Below are 25,484 nucleotides of genomic sequence, written 5' to 3'. Positions count from 1 at the left end.
CACAGGCAGAAGTTAATAATTGTTGGATGAAGCTTCAATGTGGCAGAAGCCTTTTTGATCCTAATCCTCAATGTGAACAGAATAATCCTATACACTCAAACCTTGTGAAAATGTGCTTTACCCAGAGAAGGAAATGCTATATTTCATAAATCTATACCAGGTTGTGTATCTGTGAATTTCACTTCTGTTTTCCACATTAAAAGGAGTCCTCTTTCACTTCTGTCTTACATCTGAAAACACAAGTGAGAATTCACATACATGAACAACCTCATGATGAGGAAGTGGATATGATTGAGGAGGGGAATTGTACATTCCTGTGATGTTGCTTATTTGGAAGAAGAACAAAAAAAAGCCACAGTTCAATTTAAACCTATTTTATACACAGCTGTTTTTGCTCACTAAGTTAATCCGCACTGTGCCAAACCCAACATAAATGAGAGTTTGGGATCTCTAAAGATAAACCGTTTTTTTTAGAGGTAATACTGAATTGATTGGATGCCAAAGAATCAGATAAAAGGAAAAAGAAAATCAAATGATCATCATTTAATCGTGCATTCACATCTCTGTGCACCTATTTCTTTCAACTTTGTACATTAAAATAAAAAAAGTATCAAGTTCACATGAAACACAAAATACGCTCTAAAATGTGTATTTGAAATTCTAAATAATGAAATAAAAGAAATCAATGCATTTGAAATAACATATTTTACAAAGTGAAAGCAACTTAAAACACTCACACTCCACTTCATCAAATGGATTTCTTTCTCTTGATACATTTTAAATATTATGTAAGGGGTGACATAATGTTTAAGAAGAAGATGTACTCATATGTCCTCATATAAACAGTGCCATTGACACATTATAATAAAGATGCAATCAATTTGAAAGGGATCCTGCACAAATATCAGAAAGAGAATACATTAAAAGCTTGATAAAGTCACTGTGATTAAACATGAATGCTACTTATCACGCTGGATGTCCCATTGGTGGATGGCGCTCTCTAGTGGTTAAAAACGCAATGAAGTAGAGTCTGGCTCATCACTGAACACTGAAGTTTAATGAATTACTACCCTGTAATCTCAGTTTATCTGAATTACAAAAAAGCTTTAACAATGCGATCAAAAACACGACTGTGTTTGAATTGTTGTTGTGTTGTCACTTCACATAAAATCATCCCATCTATGTGTATATCCCTTGTGGTGTCACATTCAATCAGAATATGTGGTACTAAATTTGTTTGAGTTTAATCAGACCCAAGATGTTGACTATAAGTGTTTGAAATAATATCAATATTTGTATAGCTACATGAAGTGTGTTGATTTTTTACTACGAAGTTGGCCAAGATTAAACCCTCATTTTAATTTATTTTTTCATTTTAAGAGAGTGGGTTTACTAATAGGTGGATATGGACTTGCTCAATGTAATTCCACCCATGTTGTTACTATAAATTAGGATGCTTGGTTTCTCTGAATAAGTAGGAAGTAAACTACACCGTTGTTTGGAATGCTGCCTTCAAGTGCTGTCCGATTCCAAACTTAGAAACGACGAATACGGAAGCTAAAGTAAGTAATAACTCAGAAAATGGGGATTTAAACCATAAATAAGTTATGATGACTTATTAATGAGTAGGTGATAAACATTATAAAGTCACAGTTATACAAACAATTCGCTAAATGTATTACTTCTGTACTATTGGATGTTTATAAGACTTTAAGTCAGAGCTTTATAAGAGCCCTTGAACGCGTCCTAGTTCCCTGCTGGTCAGTCACTCTTCTGCTGTAAACAGACGGTGTGTTCAGGGACTAGACTCCGGCTGGATCCGACCAGAAACTGGACTGAAAACTACGAACAACGATGGTACGACCGGAAATATTCTCCCTATACTTTTTAAAACATTAATATGTACTTTTAGTGAAGACCATGTGGTGTTTGTGTTAGTTGGACGCCTATGCTTCAGCCTCACCTCGACCTTCTTCAGGAATAGTTTTACCTGAGTATCAAAACAAAAGAATGCAAGAAACTTAAACCAAGGGCACTTCGTTTTGGTCGTGTTTAAGCTAAGGAGCAACGGAGCTCAGCTGGCTGTTTGTTTTATCATATGTTATCCTATTCTACTTTTTGTCGTTGCGGTTGTGTCGTTCATGCATTATAAATGGATCAAAATGTGATATAACGGCACATTACATGCTGGTTTTGAATGTTTTTAGTGTAACCTCCTGTTGGTTTACCCTGAGGCTCTGAAACCAGTAAGTCTTAACAAGTATTTGTTTGTTTTCCAGCACTGAGAGAGCATCATCAGACAAACAGGAGGGACCACCACAGCCACTGCATTTCCGTCAAAGTCAGATAACAAGGTGGGTAAAATCAAGAGGGCAGCTCTGCTGGTTAATAATAGCAAACTATGGGTACAGAATAATTCATCAATGATTTCCCAATGATAAATATCTGTATAAATACTTTTGAATATAAGCATCCAGCATTACGTTTTTTAAATTTTAGAAGCAAACATTGTACTCTATACCCCATGTATTTTATGACTTCAGTCACTTTCCATATGGAAATGTAAAGCAAACATAACAACAAAAGCAGTAGCCTATGATGTATTTTTATTATTTAAGATACAACTGTATTGATCCCTTGAGGGAAATTCACCATCTACCCAGCAGATAAAGAATTTAAATAACTTTAATGATCTCCTCAAAGTCTCCTCGATGAATGGAGAATCCAAAAATACAGACAAGTCTTTAAGAATTCGAGTAAATACGCTTTTAATAAGAGAACAAATCTATCAAAACATTGAAGAATTTAAGTTCAGGTAAGTGGTGTACAATTGATAATTTTTTAGGTGAAGTATTAATTTAAGTAAAATACTTCTTCCACCTCTGCCAATACCTGACTTTTTTTTCTTCCAAAAGTCAATATTGATTAATTCTGTGTCGGGATGCACTTTGGCAGGATGACAGATCTAAAACTTCCCACTGACACCAGAGTACAGATTCGATATTTCTAAGGGGTTTTTTGCACACTAAATATAGTAAAAACTCCACACTTGCCAAAGAAGGGGAAGCCCAAAACCTTTACAGGCATATTTCTAAAACTACATTTTCTGTAGTATTTCTTTCAATCTCAGCCATTTGGACAATTAAAACGGAGTCATGTTACTGTCTCGATAACCCTCCACCTCCTGTAAGCTCTTAATAAGTCATGCATCTGCTTTCCTAACATGCTGTGCAGAGGTCCTCTCCCTGTGCACGATGACCACCCAGGAGGACACTGACATGAACGCCTTCGGCCCGGAGCTGCCGGCCATGTTTGATGGCATGAAGCTGGCAGCGGTGGCGACGGTCCTCTACATCATCGTGCGCTGTCTGAACCTGAAGAGCACCGCCTCGCCTCCTGAGGTCGTCTACCAGGAGACACCACTGAGCCGCTACCTGTTCAAAACCTGCCCCATGCTGACCAAAGAGTGAGTGTTAATTATTATTATTATACACTCCCAGTTTGTAATACTTCTGATGGACCTTGGACCGGAGCAGTGAATGACTCATTATAGAGTGTGTGTGTCATACCTTTTGGGCATTTGCATTTACACTAGCTAATCTTAGTTATCAGTAACAGCCTTATGTAATACAAGCACAGACATTAACGACTCAGACTTGAAACTGAGGACATGCAAGATTTTTTTTACTTTAAGAGGTCATTTTCACATACAGTGATAAGAAGGAGCAAAACGATAGCATAAAGGTCAAAACAAATGGCGATCAAAATAAGTAAAGTAGAAAAAACATTATTTGTTAAGTCATCAAACCCCTCTTTTTAAAATATAATATACATCATTTATCAATAAATCTATCTAAGGTATCTATACAGAGGGAAGGTGCCTCTGAGCAAGGCATCTTTCCTTACATATTGGCAAAACAAAAAAAGGATTCTGCATTTGACACAAGGATGGGTCAAATGCAGAATCCTTGTTTAAAAAAAATCCCAAACTGGATCAATAAAGTATATCTTATCTTGGTAAATTAACTAGTTAGCTTCTAGCAACTGTACGAGCTGCCTAACTCCTGAAAAATGCTTTGGTGTAAAGAAACAAAAGTAAAAAGAACTTTCTAAAATGTCAGGTTGATGAAAAGTAGTTGTCACTCTTAAAGAGTTGTCCACCAACTTTAAGTAGTTGTCGTTATAGTGGAACACAAACCCACAGGAGAACTGTTGTGTCACCAGGGAAGTACAATACCCTCATGTGTTATCAGTTGTTAGCTTTGTGTTGAGGGTAACTCCCAACAGTCCAAGAACGAAAGAGAGGCATACAAATAAAACACTAACAGGGCTGTAGGATTACCTCAAATCTAAACCAGTCTGTCTCCATCTAGTCCTCAAAGGGAATTCAATTGACTATTGTGTCATGACCTCTATCTAGCAAATGGAAATACAAACCCAGTGTAAACACATTGCACATTCTTCCTTATTACTTGTCAAAACAAGTCGCCTACATAACCCAACAAGCAATTTTTGTGCTGACAGTTAAGTGGGAGTTTAAGGTGCGGTGCTGGTAATCCTTATAACTCTACACCGGTTTTCCAAATGTACAAACTTGTAGTGATAAGCCCCAAGACATTTAAATTAAATGTAACTTTATGCAGCTGCCTCTGGATCTTTATAAAACTGTCTTCAGTTGTAGTGCCCCGAAGACCTGCAAACTGAAGTTGATGCGTACAAAGTTATGGAGTTACTCATTCAGTTCCTCCCCTGCACTTGTGATTATCTTTTTTCTTGAGTTCTCAGATAACGGTGACAGTGTCTTCGGGCGTGTTGTTTATCTACCCCACAACATGTTAAACATGATGATGTAATGCTCTTCAACCAAAACAAACCATGGCTGCTTGCACGTGGATAAGTAGTATGTTGCTAAATATTGCAAGACCCACTTCTTTTTACAGTACATGGGACAAAGGAGTCTAGAGTTAGTTGCAGGATTTACTGGCCTATAAATGCTAACCACAACCATGCAATGTTCTCAAGTAAAGAGTACAAACTGAATTAAGGACTGGAATGGTGCTCTAAATGACTGTCTGTAGTCTGTAGGTCTGTCTGCCACCTCCTATAGTTGGAGTGGTATGCGAGCCTCTCTGATGTATGATAATCTTTTCTGAGACATCTTCAGGGTGGTGGTTACAGCTGTGATATGTAATATGGAGCTCATCCCTCTCTTCAGATACATTCCTCCCCTGCTGTGGGGAAAGAGCGGACACCTCCAGACGGCCCTGTACGGGAAGATGGGACGAATCAACACTCCTAAACCATGTGGGGTGCGCAAGTTCCTCCCGATGCAGGACGGGGCCACAGCGAGCTTTGACCTCTTCGAAGCTCGTGCGGACCACAGCACTGGAGGTCAGTGGCAACAACTGATTCATCTGGTGAAGCAGTAAAGCAGCTGGCTTTGGATTTACTGCACATTAAGGATTTAATCACACAAGCAGGGCTGCAGAATTAATAGATTTTCAATATGGACTAGCCTTTGCAGACCATTTACGGGCACTAAAACCTATATAACACACTACAGGAAAAGGACAACTTTAAAACTCATACCATTTATAATTGAATACATTTTTCAATTTCTATGTTTCAAAAATGGTCATCCCTGTAAAATTACAAATCATATCGCAAATGCCATATCAGTCAAAATAATCCCAATTTGTTATTTTCTCCAAATCGTGCAGCCCTACACACAACTACTTCTGCCCGTTGATGAAGATATTTCACTGATTATTGTTATTATTTACCTGAGTTTGGATTGTAAATACACAATGCTGAAGAAAACAAGCAGTCCATAGTAATAATGAAAGCCCTTGAGCAAAAAATGTCACACATTTCAGCCGGCAATTAAATCAACACACACACACACACACACACACACACACACACACACACAACACACACACCACCACACACACACACACACAACACACACACACACACACACACACACACACACACACACACACACACACACACACACACACACACAACACACACACACACACACACACACACACACACACAGCGTCCACTTTTAGGCCAACACATGACTCCACTTTGTGTCTGTGTGTTTGTCAGATGACATTACCATGGTAATCTGTCCTGGGATTGGTAACCATAGCGAGAAGAACTACATCCGGACATTTGTGGATTACTCCCAGCGGCAGGGGTACCGCTGCGCCGTCCTGAACCACCTGGGAGCGCTGCCCGACATGGAGCTCACCTCGCCACGCATGTTCACCTACGGTAAGAGGGATCATCACATGGTAGACTCATGAGTTACGGGTGTGATTATTTGTAACCGTTCAAACCTTAATGGGGAAGCTCACTTTATTGTGTAATTGATGTTAGTTCATTAAATTATGGAGAACTGAAATTAAGGGGAAGAACAGCATGACAAAGGAAAAATGAAACCAAACAGAAGAGTCAGAAAGAAGTTGCAATAAAGAAACACACTGAGAAAAAGTGGATTTTCCTCCTTTTTGAAGGAGATGACTTTATCATAGCCTTTAAAGAATACCTAATACATTTGAAATGATTTGACCATTTATCTAATGTCATAATGAAATAGTTATTAGTGGTTTGACAGTGCACGGAATACGTGGTTTGGTTCGTATTAGATACAGTGGGAAAAACCAAAATTATAATAGTTTTTTTTCCATCTATAAAAATGTAAAGATTCATCAGTGGCTGACAATTGTTACTGTAAGAATGAAGGTACTTAAATACTGGAACACAAAACCATACTGAATGTTGGCATCAAAGTTTGAGTATCAGTTTCATTACCCTAACACTCCTAGTATTTATCACTGAATCAGAGTTGTAAAAGAGTTCTTTCCGTCATTCAGGTTGTACGTGGGAGTATGCGGCCATGGTGGGCTACATCAAACGAGCGCTTCCTGAGACGCTGCTGGTGGTGGTGGGCTTCAGTCTGGGGGGAAACATCGTCTGTAAGTTCCTGGGAGAGAACCGATCCAACCAGGACCGAGTGGCGTGCTGCATCACCGTGTGCCAGGGCTACAGCGCCCTCAGGTTAGTGAAGACAAACACAGGCTCAGAACCAGGACTGTATACACCACTATCTGTATATATCAGACCTATAGTGTATACACCAGCGGTTCCCAACCTTTTTCAACTCAGGGCCCACTTAAGAATCTAAAAATTTTTCGCGGCCCACATTCTACCATGAACAATACGGAGGCTAAATAAAGTTCCAATTGGTCAATTCAGAACATGTGACACGTTGTTAATCCAGTAGTACAGACAGACCGCTGTCAAGGACTGTAATGACCGTTGCTAAGGAGGATCGAGAAAGAGAAAGGAAAGGAGGTTCGTAATCGTAATCGTAATAATGAAAATGTTTCCAAACAAATCATGTTTTGCAAATTATTTGGCGGCCCACTTGCAATGCCTTCGCGGCCCACTAGGGGTCAAATATGATAAATTACATTATCTGACGCTATTATTCAAAGTGACTTACACTAAGTTTAAGCCTTTTTTTCATACATACTGTACTTTATTATATGCTTACCCAATACCATGCTGTATACCTTTTTGCATATAATGTAATGTTGCTTTTATATGCACTGAAAACAAATTGAATTTATATCTAATTTTAAAGGTGGGGTAGGTAATTTTGGAGAAACCAGCTCGAGTGCGCTAGAATTTGAAAATACACAGCCGGAAAAAATCTGCCACTTCCTTACAGAGCCCCTCCTCCAACACACACGAACGCGCACATGACCAATGAGGGCACGAGATAAGTTTGTGCACAGATGGAAGGCTGACAGGCAGGTAGGCCATCCAGTTATTTTAGCCGGGCCGGCTAAATTGATTGGTCGTGCTTTTTACAGTACTACGGCTTCCACAGATGAACATTTTTTTATGGATTTTTTGTCAAAGCAGTTCAGATATTCATTGCTATCGGGATGTTAAGAGCATTCCATGGAATATAACAAAAAGTGTATCTCGAGCCGGTTTCTCAAACTTACCTACCCCACCTTTAATAAAATAAAATGCATATACCAATTGCGGCCCAAAAACCTTTGAGTATTCATTATATGTTAACCTAAGGATTGGTTATCTTAAAGCTTTTATTCTGAGCAGGTCATGTGTTTTTCCTCCCATTGTGTGTGCATGCATTAATGCATTTGTGTGTGTGTTTGTGTAGGGCTCAGGAGACATTCCTCCAGTGGGATCAGTGCAGGAGGCTCTACAACTTTGTGTTGGCTGACAACATGAAGAAGCTCATCCTGAACCACAGGTGAGGAAATACAACAACACGTTCTACAGTGACATCATTGCTTTCTTCAGCTGTATCAGAAATGTACAAAATAAAGCTTGGGTCTTGCTTTTATTTGGGAGTATTGTGTTGTTGATTACAGTGGATTTATCTAGCAAGAAAGCTTATGACAACACACCATGTACAATACTTTCTTGACTGCCTATTGGTCCAATATAGACAAGTAACATTCCTAGATGTAGATGTCGGCCAAATGCTGAAGAAATAGGCCAATAGTTTGAATTCCTTTAGCCAGACTTGCTGAATAACCTCTCTGACTGTGTTGGACAGGGCCAACCAGCCACACAATATTTAGTTTCCTGGCCTGAAGTGTCTAAATACCTTTTATTGTTTGTTCAACAGGAGCAGTTTGCTTAGCCTGAACTCCAGCAACATTGGAGATGCAGACCTGGGCCGACTGAACACAGCTACGTCTCTGATGCAGATTGACGACAGCATCATGAGGTGGAGTTTGGGAGGATTTTAGATTTGGATACATTTATTCTAATGTCATATTCTTTGGAGCTCTTATCTTATCTTATCTTGTCACTGATCTTATCACAATCTTGTACTACAGGAAATTCCACGGCTACAGCTCCTTGAAGGAGTACTACGAGAAAGAGAGCTGTGTGCACCACTTGCACAAAGTGAGTGTGTAGAAACACAATGATTAATAGGTGTAATTTTGATATACTGCTAATATACTTCTACTACTTTTACCACTGTTGTGCCTTCACTTAACACTGGATATATTTCTGTATTACTTTTCCTACTAACTGCTGTTTCTGTTGCTAATACTACCACTACCATAGACCAGTTAAAGAGGAGGCGACGCACTGAGAGTACATTTCCTATATCTGTCACATGGGTTTGGCCGCTGCCCTTTAGGAGACTAGTGGTCTATTCAGTGGAATGGGAGAATTTAATATGAGCACAGATTATGACCTATTCTTTTGCCTAAAAGTAACTTCTGGACTTTTTTCACAAGCCACATATCTTCACTTATCTAATTCTGACACTAAATAGGCATTTTCCCATACAGACAAATCAGTAGGAAATATACTTTTTTTGTCTGATTGGTCTCTCTCAGCCACAAACTTGCTAAATCTGGCATCAAAGAATAATGTTAGCAACATAAAACATATATATACATTAAACCGTGCCCACTTATTAAACCAACTTTTCAACTATTACAACTATTGAGTAAATTCTTAGAAATTAACAAGGGGTAAAATGTGCAGTTCTTAAAATTGAAGCCAGAAATATTTGACAGAACTTGTTTTACTTGTACTAATATAACTGATAAGTAATCTAGGTGTTGTTTTGTCTGCAGGTCACTGTGCCTCTGCTCCTGGTTAACTCCTCAGACGACCCCCTCATTCATCAGTCTCTGCTGGATATTCCTCGCACACTCGCAGGTTCGTGTTAAAAGCCAAAATGCATTTCTGCCACTGGGGATAGTTACAACAAAGAACTTCCATTGATACTCTTTGGAAACTGAGGATAGCTACTAATATCTACTGGGGGGAAACAAAAGCTCTGTCCTCTTCCTGTTTAGTTTGGACATTGTGTTGATATACTTCCTTTGTGCCAGAATTAAAGCCTTCATTTTGTACTTAGGAGACCATACCTGGTGGCTGCCAGAATTTTAAATATAAGCGAGACTCATTGAGAAGCAATATGTATGTCGGTGGTGTAATTTCTACATAGCCACTACATTATGCAAACAGCAGTTTTTCCATAGTGATAAGTTATCATTGCCACTTCAAAGTGATCGACAGCTTGACACAAACTATTAAAGGGGCCCTATTACGTTTATTTTCAGGTTCATGTTTGTATTTTGTTTCTCTACTCTGACATGTCTCCATGCTTTAATGTTCAAAAAGCTCTTTATTTTTCTCATACTGCCTGTGTTGCAGCACCTCTTTTCACCCTCTGTCTGAAACCAGAGCCCAGTCTGCTCTGATTGGTCAGCTGGCATTTTAGCCTTGCAGAGCATTTACTTGCACAATAACCAATATACCAAAGGGAAAACTCCTAAAAAGCCAATCTTTATGGCCAAGTTATCTTCATAGGCTTTATCAGAGTCTCTTGATTGAGATATAGGACTAATGAGAATTATGTTGTGAATTTCCCTACGGGGAATAATAGAGCTCCATCTTATCTTATCTTATTGAAAGGAACATATGATAAAACAATAATGTTCCCACCTTATACAAACAATACAGGAACTATGCGAGTTTTATCTCCTCCTGTACACATGTTTTTATGCAGTAAAATGCGTGGGAGTAAACTTAGCTGTTGCTATGACGCTCATGTTTTGTTTGTTTTGGATGTTTTGAGCGTTTCCTTGATAACGAATGACTTCAACAGTAAATCATTGTACTCTCAGAGACTGAGACTAAATTAGAGCTAATGCTTCTTTTCTCTGAAGCTGGACACTGGAGCCGCATTATTAAGCGTTTATAAAGTCTTGTTGCTGAGATCTGCTAAACACCGCCCAGCCCAGACAGTCTTGTTGAATTTTTCAGGGCCATGTGATACGACTAGGCTGCTGGATTATATATATAGAGAGCAGTGTGTGTGTGCGTGCGCGTGTGTGTGTGTGTGTGTGTGCGCGTGTGCAGACCTATTGCCTTGTCTTGCCCCACTAGGTCACATGCACGGGCCCCCATGCGTGTAAATCAGTGTGAGTAATGACTTAAACCCTGACAAGAGAAATTCAAAGCGAATCCTCTACTTCAGGGGAATTTAGGCACATGATTGTTCTTCTTTACATTTTCCCTGAATTGTTTGCCGTGACCCAGTTAGGATTATTCATTCAAGGTCCAAACTTTCCAAATACAATGTTATCTTCATTATTTTTTTAAACACTTAAAGGTAGGGTAGGCAAGTTTGAGAAACCGGCTCGAGTGCGCTAGAATTTGAAAGTACGCAGCTGAAAAAAATCTGCCCCTTCCTTCAGACTGCCTCACAGAGCCCCTCCTCCAACACACACGAACGCACACATGACCAATGAGGGCACGAGATGGAAGGCCGACAGGCAGGTTGGCCATCCAGTTATTTTAACCGGGCCGGCTCAGATGATTGGTCGTGCTTTTTACAGCGCCACGGCTTCCACAGATGACATTTTTTTTATGTATTTATTGTCAAAGCATTTAATGTATTCATTGCTATTGGGATGTTAAGAGCATTCCATGGAATATAACAAAAAGTGTTTCTGAAGTGAATTACCTACCCCACCTTTAAGACAACCCATACCGAAAACCGACCAACAAAAACAGACACTGACAACATTTCTTTAGATAAATATATATATACTTCAGGTCAATAATCTGCTAACTTCAGGTCAATAATCTGCTAACTTCAGGTCAATAATCTGCTAATTTCAGGTCAATAATCTGCTTAAAAAGCTGAGGGTGAAGCTAGGTTTCTTTTTCAGAAACAAGTCCTGTTTCTCGCTTGAGGCCAGGAAAAGGCTAGTCTCTGTGACCTTTTTACCTGAGCTGGACTATGGTGATCTGATCTAAATGAATGCACCTGCCCATTACCTGATCAAGTTAGATGCCGCCTATCACAGTGCGCTGAGATTTGTTACAAACTGTAAAGTACTAACTCATCACTGTACCCTGTATGCCAGGGCAAGTCTGCCATCACTAACTGTACGGAGGCTCAGTCATTGGTACATGTTTATCTATAAAGCCATGCTGGGTAAACTACCAACTTATATTTGCTCTCTGATTTCACAGAGAGTGGCAAGTAGCTATTGCCTGAGATCCCAGGATGTGTTTTTATTACATGTACCAAGTGCTAGGACTGTTTTAGGTACTAAAGCTTTTATGTGCGCTGCTCCTCTAGCTTGGAACACTATGCACATTTTTTTGAAACTGAGCATTTTGGTTCCCCTGCATAATTTTAAAGCGTGGCTGGATGAAATGTTATTTGATACCTGTCATTGTGAATAGGTTGTAATTTGTACCCCTGTAATTATGTTGTATGATGTCCTTTTAGTTTTCTGTTGTTTTTTATGTGTAACCAATGTGCGGCAGGTCTCCCTTGAAAAAGTGGGATTTTACCTGGTTAAATAAAGGCTACTCTAAAAAGTTAGAGGAAAACATGCCCGTTTAAAAAAAATGCTGTACAATTAACCCCCTTTACTTAGTTAAGTTGTTTTTTTAAACAAATGTTGATACTAATCATAAATTACAAATGAGTTTGAATGATTGTTTAATTGTTTAACAACATTCTTCTGTTTTTAGAGAGAAAGAAAACCCCACACAAATTGAATTATTTTCAAATAATAAAATAAATAGATTGGTGACAAAATCCAGGGAAACCCCGAATGTCTAGTTGAGCTGGAGTAGGTTTATGTGTACAAAGAAAGAGAGGGTGTAGGTGGTGTAAAGTGTCAGAAAGGGAAAGGAGCGTATCTCTGTGTGTAAACTGAACGTCTCAAACCACAGAGCAGGAGAGATCATTATTCACCTCCATTGACCGGATCAGGGGGCCTTTAATCACCAAATTGCTGGATTACAAACTAAAGGGGCCTAATTTCAGTCTACAGGTTCCACTTGAAATAGATGTTGCCGTCTCTACCAGCGCTATCTGTTTCTGTAATGGTGCCACATTGTGCTACAGTTTCCTTTGACCTTCCTGTTGATGCTTTGTGATTGTGAAACAATCTTGTGCAAGGTGAATATTTGCCAACAATCATTCTTAATATGTAAGAAAAAGAGGGTACTATACAAAATACATAAAGAACCAATTGCACACTATGCTAATCAAGATGATTTTAAACACACCTGGTCGCACAATCAAGCACAGAATGAATTTGATGAAGTCTGCAAAACAAATAGTTCCCTTCTACTTGTTTTCAATGTCATCTGTTAAAAATAAATGTCCGTCTTAGGCAAGGCAAGTTTATTTATACAGCACCTTTCAACACAATGCAATTCAAAGTGCTTTACAAAATTGAAAGAGCATTAAGAAACATATTGTAAAATGGCATTTAAAAACACTTATTTAAAGCAAAGCTAATAAAACATGAATAACAAAGGTACATGAATAAAAGTTACAGTGCAGTGTGATTTAAAAGCAGCGGCAAAAAGAAAAGTCTTCAGCTTGGATTTAAAAGTAGTCAGAGTTTCAGCGGCCCTGCAGGTTTCTGGGAGTGTGTTCCAGATATTTGGAGCATAATAACTGAACGCTGCTTCCCCATGTTTAGTTGGATCCTAGTGTGTGCTGTAACCTTTATTTTGGTTTGCTGTGATTTACACTGCACTCCAACAGAGTTGTTTTTAATTTGATCTCACCCCTCTTTCCGTGTGTAGAAAAGATGCCCAATGTGATATTCGCCCTGACTCAACACGGAGGCCACCTGGGCTTCTTCGAGGGGGCCGTGCTCTTCCCTCAGCCGCTCACCTGGATGGACAAAGTGATCGTGGAGTACACCAACGCCATCTGCCACTGGGAGAAGAACCTGCCGGCGTGCCAACGGAGCAGCAACCGGGACTCTAACGCCTGCCTGCAGAGCACAGGGGAAACACTCAGCGGGTAACACACAGAAGACTAAACACAAGACCAAAAACATGCAAACTCTTCTGTATTCGCTCTACTTCAGTACTAATGGGAAATGTAGGAAGTCACTAAATGGATTAGAAGAGTTGAAGTGGAAGCTGTAAGGTGTAAACGGAAACTCGCATAAGATACCTGCAAATGTAACACGACCCCAGGGTTGAATTAGTCGTTCCTCTTGTTCCCAGTTAACCCCCGGTGTAACACGAGTTCACCCTCTGCTGGTTTTTTTGGCAGCTGCTGCTCCTTGAGGGTGATATAATTAGTGAGGGGGAAACACACTGCAACCAGAGGATGGAAATGACCTTTAACCTGCATGTAGAACAAAGAGAAAAATGTGTTTCTACACGATTAACTACTGAAAACTTTCCTAGATGCTAAAAGTTAGCACAACTAGAATAAATAATATTGTTTGTTAAAACTGGAAATGTATCCTAGTCTGAAGCCTTTAAACCCTTAACCCTTAATATACTTATTTGTAAAAAGCCTTCCAGAAGCTGTAGAGTTCACAATCGTATTCGAAGTGCCTTAATATAAATGTGACTCTGGCTTCTCATGAATCATTGAGCTACCTCTGATAAGCAGCAGTATGACGTGGTTTATTGTTTACAGTGGTGATTTCAACAAAACATCTGTCGCGCCGAGTCAAATTGTAATTTCCTGTATACTGATACGATATCATCTCATTTGTTTCCATTCGGAAGGGTTTGCTTTTTTAATGCTGGACAACTACGTTAAAAAACAGTTTGGTTTATTTATATATTTTTGGCGTACTTTTTCTCAATTTGACGTCAGTTTTTTGCATTTCCATTGTGTGCAGTGGACCAACAGCTGGCCTTGTTGCTGCTGACAATTCAAATGAAAGAATCAGGGTGTCAGTTTTTTTTTTAAAGAGATTAAAAAAAAGTCATATTTTAAGTTTTTTTTCTGTTTTGTTTAATAACAATGTGGGCACTTCATACAGCCTCGCGTTAAGATTGTACTCTTTGTATGGCTCCATGTCCGCTTGTCCCATTCCATGAACTGCTGTAAAAGCATGAGGATGGTCAGACTGTATTATTTCCTAAATGCTGCTTAGTAAAAGTCCTTTAAAGAATTTAGGACACGTGTTACTGAACAAATTCTGCATGACTGTTCTGGACAGAGCTAGGTCAAGCAAACGGGACACAAACAGTAAGCGTATTAAATCAGAAATCCAGATGGACTTTCACTTTATGCACTTGGCAAACGAAATGGACCAAAGCACTCTTCACTTTTCTAGAAAAAGCAGCTCAACTTTGTACTTTTTTTAATGATTCTGCTGCATTTTGGGTGATTTAAAAAAAAAAAAAAAATGTTTTGGGGTTTCCTTAAAACAGTGTCTTTGGCTCAAAAACAATGGAGGTCTCATTAGACGTCACTTTGAACAAGGGCTAATTTATACGTTACATAAGTGACCAAGGTTTTCCAGGTTTGTTTTTAAGCTGCTTATTGCTACTTAACACATGGGTGGACTTTCCACAAGAACATAAATAAAGTTTTTGTTACATTAAAACACAGAAAACAGATGGAAACTATCACACAGAAATCACCTCTGTTATGGCTTATGATTCAGAAGTTGATAAAAGTCTCAAACATGGACAAATAAGGAGGTGATTTTATGTGAAGAAATCCTGTTTTCTGTTTATTCTGGTCCTTTGGTGTGCATATTTGATGTTAGTCACAGTTTCCTGTGTGTAACATCCTGTCGCACTATATACAAATGCAGGGGACTCCACCCAACTCCATGCAAGTCTTATAAATCAATATTTCAATCATCAGTCTAAACTGTAATTCTTTTTCTGTCTTTTTAAAAACTGAATATAATCTGCAACAGCACCACTATTGTATTTGTGCAATATGTTCTCACCTTTTTGCTTGCACTTTACTGTCTTTACAGTTACTATTTTTGTATTGTGGCACTATAGTATGATTCAGCATATGGGTGTAACGTTTATAATCTAATCTTAAAGTGTTTTGTTCTAATGTTCTGCACAGACATGACACATTTTTGTAATAACTCACCCATTAATAAATATTTTTCACATAGATTCCTTTTTTCTGTCTGTTTATTGTAAGCTCTCTAGGTTTTCCTTTTCCTAGCCAAGTATCTACAGTTCCATGGAAATGTCTGTCGGTCCAGACAGAAATATTTAACTTACTATTAACCTTTTCCAGATTCAGATGATGACTCATACTGACTATGGGGTTCACATGACTTTTCCTCGAGCGCCATCATTAGGTCAAATGTGGGTATTTTTACCTGCAAAATAAATAGGCCAGTCTCAGCTTTAGTTGGCATGTATGTAGTGTGTTGGCATGCTTTTAAACATTATACCCACATGCCAAAAAATGTAGGCTATACTGATATTCTTCCCACCAGAACATCCAATACTCCTAATTATATCACATGGATTACATTTGTATGATATGAGCAGTGATTGTAGAAGTACTTTAACTAATAGAAAGTATAAATACCACAGTCTACATAAATACTTAATTCCTGGATTCAATATCTTACAAAGTCCAGAAGTATTGTCGGCAAAATGTAAACATTGTAAGGAATTGCCATTTTCAAAGTATCATAACATTAGCATCTGAAGTTATTTTAGAATATATAAATAATAATAAATTCAACCGTATTTTAGAGATGTAGTTATTCAACATTGAGCACATTTGAGTGCTTTGTATGATAGTCTATAGATTATGCATCATATCATATGAACAGAACATGTTTTTGAAAAGCACTTTACTTATAAGATGAGTAACAATATTTACCCTCTTAAATACAGTGGAGTGGAACAGTTTACAAAATGGCAGTACTTGAGCTAATGCACCTGGTTACATTCTACCACTGTCCCACAACTCATATTTATATACAGTTTATTGTACATTTGTTGACATTCTTATTGGTGCACCAGGAAGCTCGATGCGGTAAAACTTCATGATATTCATACTAAAAAACACACGAGAGAGAGAGAGAGAGAGAGAGAGAGAGACAGGCATTTGTTGGAATTTCAGCCTTGTACTTCAAGGAGACACGGGGGGGGGGGGGCAGAGGGTGGAAACTCAGAAAGCTGGAGGCTGCCAGAGTTGGAAGCAAGCCGTGTGGCTGAAATACAGTCCAAACAAAGCACAGATGCACAGGAGAGAGACAGAACATCTCAAAGACAAATGAGAAGCACTTTCTTTTGGATAAACGTGAATATGTTATACATTTTTACATTTAAATTCTGCAATGTTCCACTAGCTTTCAGTAGAAAACTCCACTTTTAAATGTAATAATCTTTGTTTTTTATGTGTGTGTTTTGTTCATTGTTGAATTGTGTTTAATAGAGGAATGCTAGATTTGATTTCCTTCAATTTCTTATTTGACAAGCAAGTGTACTGAAAGCAGAAAGGCAACACAGAGTGCTTAAATATTTGTTTAATTACGGTAACATCTTTACATATTTTCAAGCAAAACAGGTGTAACGTGGTATCATTTAAGTGTACTGTAAGTGGTGTCCTGTTGGACTGTGCTTTGTCAGGACTTCTGGAAAACAACATAATTCGTCCTTGTCACAAACTTTCTTCATAACATTTCTCCCTACAACCACACAGCTAGAACTGGGCCTTGAGTCTCCACAGTCTGCAGGGTGTGTAATATATATATATAACAGCTCCCGGCCTCGTTGGTGCAGAAGAAGAAGGGAGGAGGATGTTTAGTCGAACAGTTTGGTGGCTATGGCCTTGCCGTCGTACTTGGAACCTTTTCCATTGAACTCAGAGGGAAGGATGTCAGCGTCGAACTCCTTGTGGTAGTTTTCCAGCTCGTCTCCGTGGACGAACACCTAGAGAAAGAACAGCAGCAGTTAGAGACACCTGAGACTGTCACACATGTGAAATAGAGGAAATCTAGTTTGAGTAAAGGCCTATTATACTCTGAAGTGGGAAGTCTTTATACATTGAGTGCAACAAATGGTTAAAATTAGTAAACAGATCAGACAGAAATTGCATAAATACTGCATAAAGTTCAATGTAAAATGGCGTTTTGGGGAATAATAGGTATTTGTATTATTAGTGCAGGCCTGCATCATTTTACATCAAAAGGAAGTGCTGTTATGTGACATTTTTTAAACCAAAACATTACTGAAGTGAAATAGAAATAGATTAATAATTAAATTGGATTCATTCTGTGTTTTGAATCCAAAAGCTACAAATTGTGTACTTTTGTGAACGGTACTATTTTACTTCACAACCTGGTCTGATACAAATTACAGGTCTAATTGTTGTGTTTAACCCTTAAAAGAGTTGTCTTATTTGATGCTTAGGCTCTTGCTATTCTTAATTTGGATCCTCTTGGTTGATTGCACTTATTGTAAGTTGCTTTAGATAAAAGTGTAGGCTAAACAAATGTGATGTAATATTGTAATAATAAAAAATAACACTATAACTTGAGACACAATTTCTAAATACAAGGATAAAGTAGTAAGATGGAGTTTCCTCTAACATGACTGTATCTCAGACTGAAGGTTGAAGGCAGGAGCAGCAGTGTTGCAGTCATTACAGGATCACTTTTTGTTTAATATTTGATGTGTTAAATCCAAAATGTAAAAGCTAAATTAAGATATTTGATGCTAAAAACGGTGTACTTTTATGGTTCGTACCATTTTATTTTCACAACTCTCTTAATTCTATATGTGGCCCTTAAAAGTTTCGGCTTACTCGATGCTAAGGCTGTTCTGAATTTGGAACCTCTTGGTTGATTGCACTTATTGTCAGTTGCTTTGGATAAAAGTGAATAGGTTGAATAAAATGTAATCTATAATTAGACTGTATGTAATGTCATATTACAACACGCAGTGTAACTTTACATGCAATTTCTAAATGAAATTATGAATGAGTGCGATGTTATCTCTGTTCAGACTGTTTCCTCTAACATGACTGCGTGTCCCAGACTGAGAGGCAGGAGCAGCAGTGTTGCAGTCGGTCATTACAGGATCACTTGGTGTGACTCACTCTCTCCAGCAGCTTGCCCTTCATCAGCGGTTTGACCACGTTGTAGGTGGTGGTGAAGTACCAGGGCTGGTGGATGAAGTGCACAGCTTTGAAACGGGCAGGGAATGAATCCTGGTGGAACAAGAACAAGACACAAGGTTTGGTGATATAACTTCTAAAGAAAACTGAAGAGAAGTCCTGCAAGCAACTCTTCTTGGTAGAGTAAAGCAAACTGCCTTGTGTGGGTAAGGAAATGTAAGGAGAATGAATGGAACATGTAATATAAGGCAGATAAAACACATTGTAAGTTGCTATAAGTGCTCTTTTTTGCTTCAAGGATAATCAAATAAATATCATTTAGTCTAGTGTGTATCATCTTTTCCACTTAACTCTAGTATACTCATGCAGAGTTCCCAAGCTTTAAAAACAGTAGAGCAATTTGAAACTTAAATGCAAGCTTGGCTATTTATCTGTTGTGTTTTTTCTAGAATATCGCTCTCTCCTACCTGCAGCATGTCCACCATCTTCTTCAGCTCGGTGGGTTTGATTCCTGACGCCTGCTGCATGGTGAAGCCCTTAAAGTTCTCGATGATGCAGAACCCGTTGATCTGAGTCTCCTCGTTCTCCAGCAGCTTCTCCAGGATCACACAGTACGCACGCAGGATCTGAACACGCACACACACACACACACACACACACACACACACACACACACACACACACACACACACACACACACACACACACACACACACACACACACACACACACACACACACACACACACACATTATTATTTGTATGCTAATAATTGTGTATGATAACTGAGATTCGGAATGCAGATAATTCATTTGTGACAGAATTTGTTTACACTGTGATCCTTGCACAATTAATGTATATATAATATCCTGCTTTATATTTTGTTACTGTACATTTGTATTTCCACACGGCAGCAAAGAAGTTGTTTAAGCATTTCAACGAAAACTAGTTTGAGATAAGTGCTTTTGTAGGTGCATTATTGGACCCTTCATCCAGAAACTCTCTCTGACAAACCTCATCGAATGTGATCTCCTCGTAGTCCCAGTTCTCGATGTTGAAGAGCAGAACCACGCGGCCGTCCTTGTCTCTGCTTTGCAGGATGCCGGGGTATCCGGCCTCGATGGTGCTGCGTACGGCCTCCGGGGTCAGATTCTCAAACAGCTCGGGGTAATCCTTCCTGAAACGCACGTAGCCTGAGAGGAAACACAGGAGCAGATTAAAGGGGCACACCAGGAATGTTCTGGTGTCAAGTATTGAAGTATTACTGAGAACTGAGAACTTCCAAACCAACACATCATTACCATCATTACAAAACACTCGCTGCTATATAACTTATATACATATCTATTTTATTGTGTTGCACTGTTGGAGTGAGCCTCTGACCTAAGATTGTCATCGTCATAACTACACTGCAGCTATGTTCGTATGACAAATAAAAACCTTGAAACCTTGACTTGTGCAATATTATTATTATTAATAATGTGCTATGATAACGTGCAATTACGTATCTGCTACTACGTTTTTTTGCACTACTAAATACTGGTCATATTTACATTAATTATGTGAGCGTCTATGTTTCATGTTTCCTGTAGATATTTAGTTGCTCTTTTTACTGCACTTTTAGTGTACAGTTTTACTATTATGCTGCTGTGTTTATTGTATTTTTGTAACTCTGGCACAACAATTTCCTTCAGGATAAATAAAGTCTTATCTTATCTTATCTTATCTTATTACATTTTAACTGTTCAATAACACTTTAGATCAGAGGTTTCAAAAATGGTAAACGGGCCTCCAACAGATCAAACTGTTTCAGGTAAGGCTCAGCGAAAACAAGTGAAACAATATAACCTTATTCATTACATTTCTTAAAGGGGCCCTATTATGCTAATTTTCAAGTTCATATTTGTATTTTGAGCCTCTACTGTGACATGTTTACATGCTTTAATGTTCAAAAAGGTCACAGTTTCCTACCCTTCATGAGGTCGTAGGCTCTGGACACGTCGTACTTCCTGGCGCGGATGAAGCGGACCAGCATCTCGTCCGGTTTCTCCCCAAACGTGTCCTGCACGCCCTTAGCCAGGTCGTCCCCTCCATCAGCCTTCTCCTTTATTATCTCTCGCAGTTCCTTCACTGCTGACACTTTCTTCTCATCTGTCTCGCTCAGCTCGTCCTTGGCCTGCAGGGGGAGCCGCAGCAGACCGTTAGCTCAGAATTAAACTGTATTGTTTCATACAGTTGAGTGTTAGGGTTTTACTGTGAACAGATATTGTGAAAAAGTTAATGGAACGGTATGATTATTAATGTTGCGAGTACGGAGTACAGTTTGACAATGCTTTGTTTCAATTTGGTTTAATCTGACCATTTTATTTCCCTGATATTCAGTCTAACCGTGCTTTTGATTGCGCGCGAGCTAACTAGCGTAGCCAGCCTTTTACCCTCTGACTGAAGAATACATACACTAAGATATTTAGCCGACACTGTGATTTGAGTTTGCTTTAACACTGTTTTAGTGTTTACTAATGCCAGATTATACCTTTGTGCTGTTGAAAATGCAGCATTATTTTATACTTACAACATTTAAAATCAAATCAACTGTAGTTTAGTTTAGATTAACATGAGGGAAAGTAATGCAGATGGGTTTGTACAGGTGAAAAACTGTTACTACAGGAATAAAACATTTGCGAATTAATGTAAGCGTAAACGCATAGCCTGGCTCTTTTCAGCTGCCTATGTTTGCTGATGTTACATGATAAACTCATCTCTCACTTTGAAAAGAACGAGCTTTGCTTTCTGTATTCATCCTATTATTAGATATAGTTCAATACATCATGAGTAATATATTGCAGTATAGTGATTCAACTCTTAAAGCTGAACTATGTTTTGTGTTCTGATTTTTTGGAGTGTTCACCTTCTGCTTGGTGTGGTCCGGCAGGCTGGCGCAGGGTCCGAACACCGGCCCGTGGTCCTTGACGGTGAGACGCTCCAGCTTGGCCCGGAGAGCCTGCTCCTCCTCCGACACCATACGGTAAGTTCCACTCTGAAAAGAGATGCAAAAGTATTGTTGTAAAGACTTTTCACTTAATATGTTCGAACAGTAAAGATTAGTTGAATAAAAGCCCATTTTTTTATAGTCAATGACAAAAAAACAAGTGATAAGAGAGAAAAACAATGTTGACAAATTAATTTGTTAAAACCTTTACAGAAATGATTTTGTTTAACCAGGTCATTTTTATTTGATTTTGTTCACATTAGTAAGACTATCCATTCCAGTTTTCATTGTATTTATTTTACTGGCTTCTATACAGCTTGGTTTTGCACTTCATGACCTCAATGATATATATTTTTTAGTTGTTGAATTGATTTGAACCTCTTTGATGTGGTTGCTTCAAACACACACACAAACACACACAGCCATATCAGAACTTGACATTCACCCAAAAAGTACGGAGGCAAGTTGCAATATAAGTGCTTCATAGTAAGGAGTGGAACAAAACTATTTCTGTCTTTGCAAACTAACAGATCATTGATGTCAGAACACAGAATCCCATGACTATCAATAATGACAACAATTGTCTCTGTTCAGCAGGCTGTTGCACTTTTGTCCACACCTGAATAAGTTATTTCCACAGTGGATAGTTGATCATAGCAGGAGAAGCACAGGTGTTGTTAATAACATTAATAATGGATGCTGGACCAAATGCAGTGCCCTGCTATTATGGATACTCACTCATGGGGATAGCTTATTGTCCCATTGACTGCTAGTAAATCTGGATATATAAGCTTGTATCTACCGTTGCATTTCGCTCTGGATGGAAGCCAAACACGTCAATATAATTCCCTTACAAGACTTTAGTTGTACCTGTGGGTGAGGTTTAAAACGCTTCTTATCCACGTGAGACAAAATGCCTTTCCACCAGTGTTGCAGGAACAACAATCAATAGACCTCAGTGTTTATTAATCTCCCTCACATGGCTCCAGTAAAGCCTGTAAATACATGGTAAAGACTACTAGTAGAGATTAGCGGCTAAGGCTACAGTAGCTGTGGACGGCATCCACAACAATGGCCTTTGGTGTTGAGAAATGTTGAGCCGCAGCTGAGTCCATGTTGCAGGGAGATTAATACATTTTAGTTTTGGAGCATTACTCAATTTTAGCTCAGTAAATGATCAGCATTGATTCGTTTTCTTAGGGCAAAATGAGTAAGTAAACTCAAAGTGGAAATACTCACAACCACAGCCATGTCTTCTGCTCTTTATGTCAGCTTTGTTCTGTCTGTAAGAAATAGAAAAGGAGGTAAAAATACAAAAACAATTGACACATTGTTCTGCACTGTAATCCCTCTTCATCTCACCCTCTCTGCTGTCACAGGGTACCTTGACTTGGAGCCTATATTTAGCTCTCGTTCATTCCTGGATGAATTATCAGGAGATTTAGGGTCGACAATTTCATAATCAACAGGCTCTCAGTTGTTGTCAAAGCTTAATCTCTTTAGTATAATGCCGACACACTCTGTATGGCGTTCATTGTTGAGAAATTCAGTTTGTATTATTTGTAAAACCAAACCTAAGTGCTCCCTTAAATCTTCCATAAGAAGATTAAAAGTCTCACAGTGTGTTGTAGCACATGCCTCCTGCTGTTTTAATATGAATCAATTGATTGTTTTACAGGCTATGTATCTGCATCTATTATAACAATGGATTAATTACATTACATTACATGTTACTTGTTGTTTATCCAAAAGCGACTTACATACCCAATACTGTGGGCAATCCCCACAGGAGCAATTTGGGGTGAAGTGTCTTGCAGGGACACAACAACATGCTGACTGCAGTGGGACTCGAACTTGCTATCCTCTGATTCGAAGATCAGCACACTAACCCACTGCGACATACGCCATATTAATCACTTCTCAAGTAAAAATACAACCTATCTCTCTGTAGGATGTGTGATGGTACATTTGATTTCTTAACTCAAATGACACAAGCGATATGAAGACATTATCTTGGGCTTTTAGCAATTGTGATGGACGTGTTTGAATATTTCTCTACACTAAATGTGTCATTTCACAGACCACACTTTTACAATAACCAGCAGTATAATCGTGATGAAATAATCTTTAGTTGCAGCCATTATTTAATATCATACTTCAACTGAGTGGAAAAAAGTTCACTTGTGTGGCTGCAACTTCATTTTAAATGCCTTTCACATCTTTTTACACACGTTTCCCTGTAATTCTTTGGACACTTTGAGCATTTTTCTCATGGGTTTGATGTGCAAACAAGCATTAACGACTGTTTAAAATAAATTACTACCCCATTTTATTTGGATTCAGAAGACTAAAAGACCTTCCACCTGCTGTTTTGTCTCACTGCAGCACATTTCAAAGGACAGAATACAAGTGTGTCCGACTGGTGCGTGCAAGACATATTTATATTATTATCATATTATAAATATTTGGCATTTTACCCAAATCTGCAGAACTACAAGTGATTGTGGTTCACAGAATGAACCTCATCAGTAAGTCCCATGATGCATCTACGCAGTCTTATAATAGTCTTCACTTAATTAGATCCAGCCCTCAAATACCTCAAGATCCAAGAAGAAAAGTGTGTTAGGGAGTTAAAGGCACCCTTTTTTTTTTACTTCATGCCACTTTATAAGACAACAATGTCAAAATCACTGCACCTTTAACAAAAGTTTAACTACAGAGAAGCAGAGAACAGCTGCAGAGTTTCACAACTCACAATCTGAAGAGGAAAAGAGAAGTGAAGCAGCACATCACGGAGAGGACTTACCTGAGGCAGATGTGAGGTTGCTGGCGAGGGCTCGTCTGTGTGGAGCGAGGTGCGCGGCTCCTATGATTTGTAGTGCTGGGATTAGTCGCGTCACGCCAGATTACATTCGACTTTTTTTGTTTCCAATCAGCATAAAGGTGGCAGAGGGTGGGAGGAAGTGATGGGGAGAGTGTTGGGCCAATGATGGAGGGTCTCTGGTGATAAAAGGCAGGGCCAGTGCACTTTTCATATGATGTAATTTTAAATACACTACTTTAGGTAAGAGCTGTTTTAAGGGGGAGGATGGATTTGATTGCATTCCAAGGAGACTTGAGTAAAAAAAGTGACCATTGTGACTGCCGATTCGCAGTTTGATTTGTCCAACGTGAGCACGCTCGGGTGAGAGATCTGTTTCACATGTTTAGAGATATGATGTTAAATTCAGTCTGTTTCTGCTATTGTGAAATGTTTAATGTGACCAGCAACAGCAACAAAAACTATTGCTTTTCCTAGAATGAGCATCCAAAAACAGCTGGGATTTAGATAAAGATGTCTTTGTGTGACTTAATAAAATGTTTTTCACTTTTTTTTAAATTCTCATTTCACCCATATCACAAGGGTTTGGTTTTTGCCTTAAGCGCATTCATAGCTGTAAAAGTTAACCCCAAACTATCCAGAACTCCATGTGTGTGGTTCTCATGTAAACATTTTATTAGCATTAGGAGCTGAGAGTAATATAAAGGTTTATATAACGTGATCAGTTCTGTGAACACTCCCAT

General features: G+C 38.7%; 2 protein-coding genes across 2 annotated transcripts; one reads left to right on the top strand and one right to left on the bottom strand.

Moving 5' to 3' along the window:
* Window positions 1-1,758: 1,758 nt before the first annotated feature.
* abhd2b (abhydrolase domain containing 2, acylglycerol lipase b) lies at window positions 1,759-15,963 on the top strand. The gene is made up of 11 exons (XM_034149167.1): window positions 1,759-1,857; window positions 2,280-2,354; window positions 3,235-3,466; window positions 5,216-5,391; window positions 6,118-6,285; window positions 6,888-7,071; window positions 8,210-8,302; window positions 8,684-8,785; window positions 8,898-8,967; window positions 9,654-9,738; window positions 13,651-15,963. The coding sequence occupies exons 3-11, from the start codon at window positions 3,255-3,257 to the stop codon at window positions 13,875-13,877; spliced, it is 1,317 nt and encodes a 438-aa protein (XP_034005058.1). The 5' UTR covers window positions 1,759-1,857; window positions 2,280-2,354; window positions 3,235-3,254; the 3' UTR covers window positions 13,878-15,963.
* A 1,404-nt stretch (window positions 15,964-17,367) lies between these two features.
* On the bottom strand, window positions 17,368-24,747 carry rlbp1b (retinaldehyde binding protein 1b). The gene is made up of 8 exons (XM_034149294.1): window positions 24,727-24,747; window positions 23,160-23,203; window positions 21,840-21,968; window positions 20,903-21,107; window positions 19,946-20,124; window positions 19,399-19,557; window positions 18,914-19,024; window positions 17,368-17,745 (listed from the first exon to the last, which is right to left on the bottom strand). Exons 2-8 carry the CDS (start codon window positions 23,169-23,171, stop codon window positions 17,617-17,619), a joined length of 924 nt encoding a protein of 307 aa, XP_034005185.1. The 5' UTR covers window positions 23,172-23,203; window positions 24,727-24,747; the 3' UTR covers window positions 17,368-17,616.
* Between the last annotated feature and the right edge of the window lie 737 nt (window positions 24,748-25,484).

This window comes from Trematomus bernacchii, unplaced genomic scaffold (genome assembly GCF_902827165.1).
Source record: "Trematomus bernacchii unplaced genomic scaffold, fTreBer1.1, whole genome shotgun sequence".
Taxonomy (NCBI): domain Eukaryota; kingdom Metazoa; phylum Chordata; class Actinopteri; order Perciformes; family Nototheniidae; genus Trematomus; species Trematomus bernacchii.
The sequence above is the reverse complement of the archived record's forward strand: the minus strand, read 5'-3'. Positions and strand labels throughout refer to the sequence as shown.

Excerpts from the sequence above, each read along its gene's own strand:
- rlbp1b (XM_034149294.1), bottom strand. Across the intron at positions 21,108-21,839 it reads CGGACCACACCAAGCAGAAG|GCCAAGGACGAGCTGAGCGA; the intron begins GTGAACACTCCA and ends CTCCCCCTGCAG. Across the intron at positions 19,558-19,945 it reads AGGAGATCACATTCGATGAG|ATCCTGCGTGCGTACTGTGT; the intron begins GTTTGTCAGAGA and ends GTGCGTGTTCAG.
- abhd2b (XM_034149167.1), top strand. The coding sequence starts at position 3,255 with ATGACCACCCAGGAGGACACTGACATGAACGCCTTCGGCCCGGAGCTG. Across the intron at positions 8,786-8,897 it reads ATTGACGACAGCATCATGAG|GAAATTCCACGGCTACAGCT; the intron begins GTGGAGTTTGGG and ends CTTGTACTACAG. Across the intron at positions 9,739-13,650 it reads TATTCCTCGCACACTCGCAG|AAAAGATGCCCAATGTGATA; the intron begins GTTCGTGTTAAA and ends TTCCGTGTGTAG.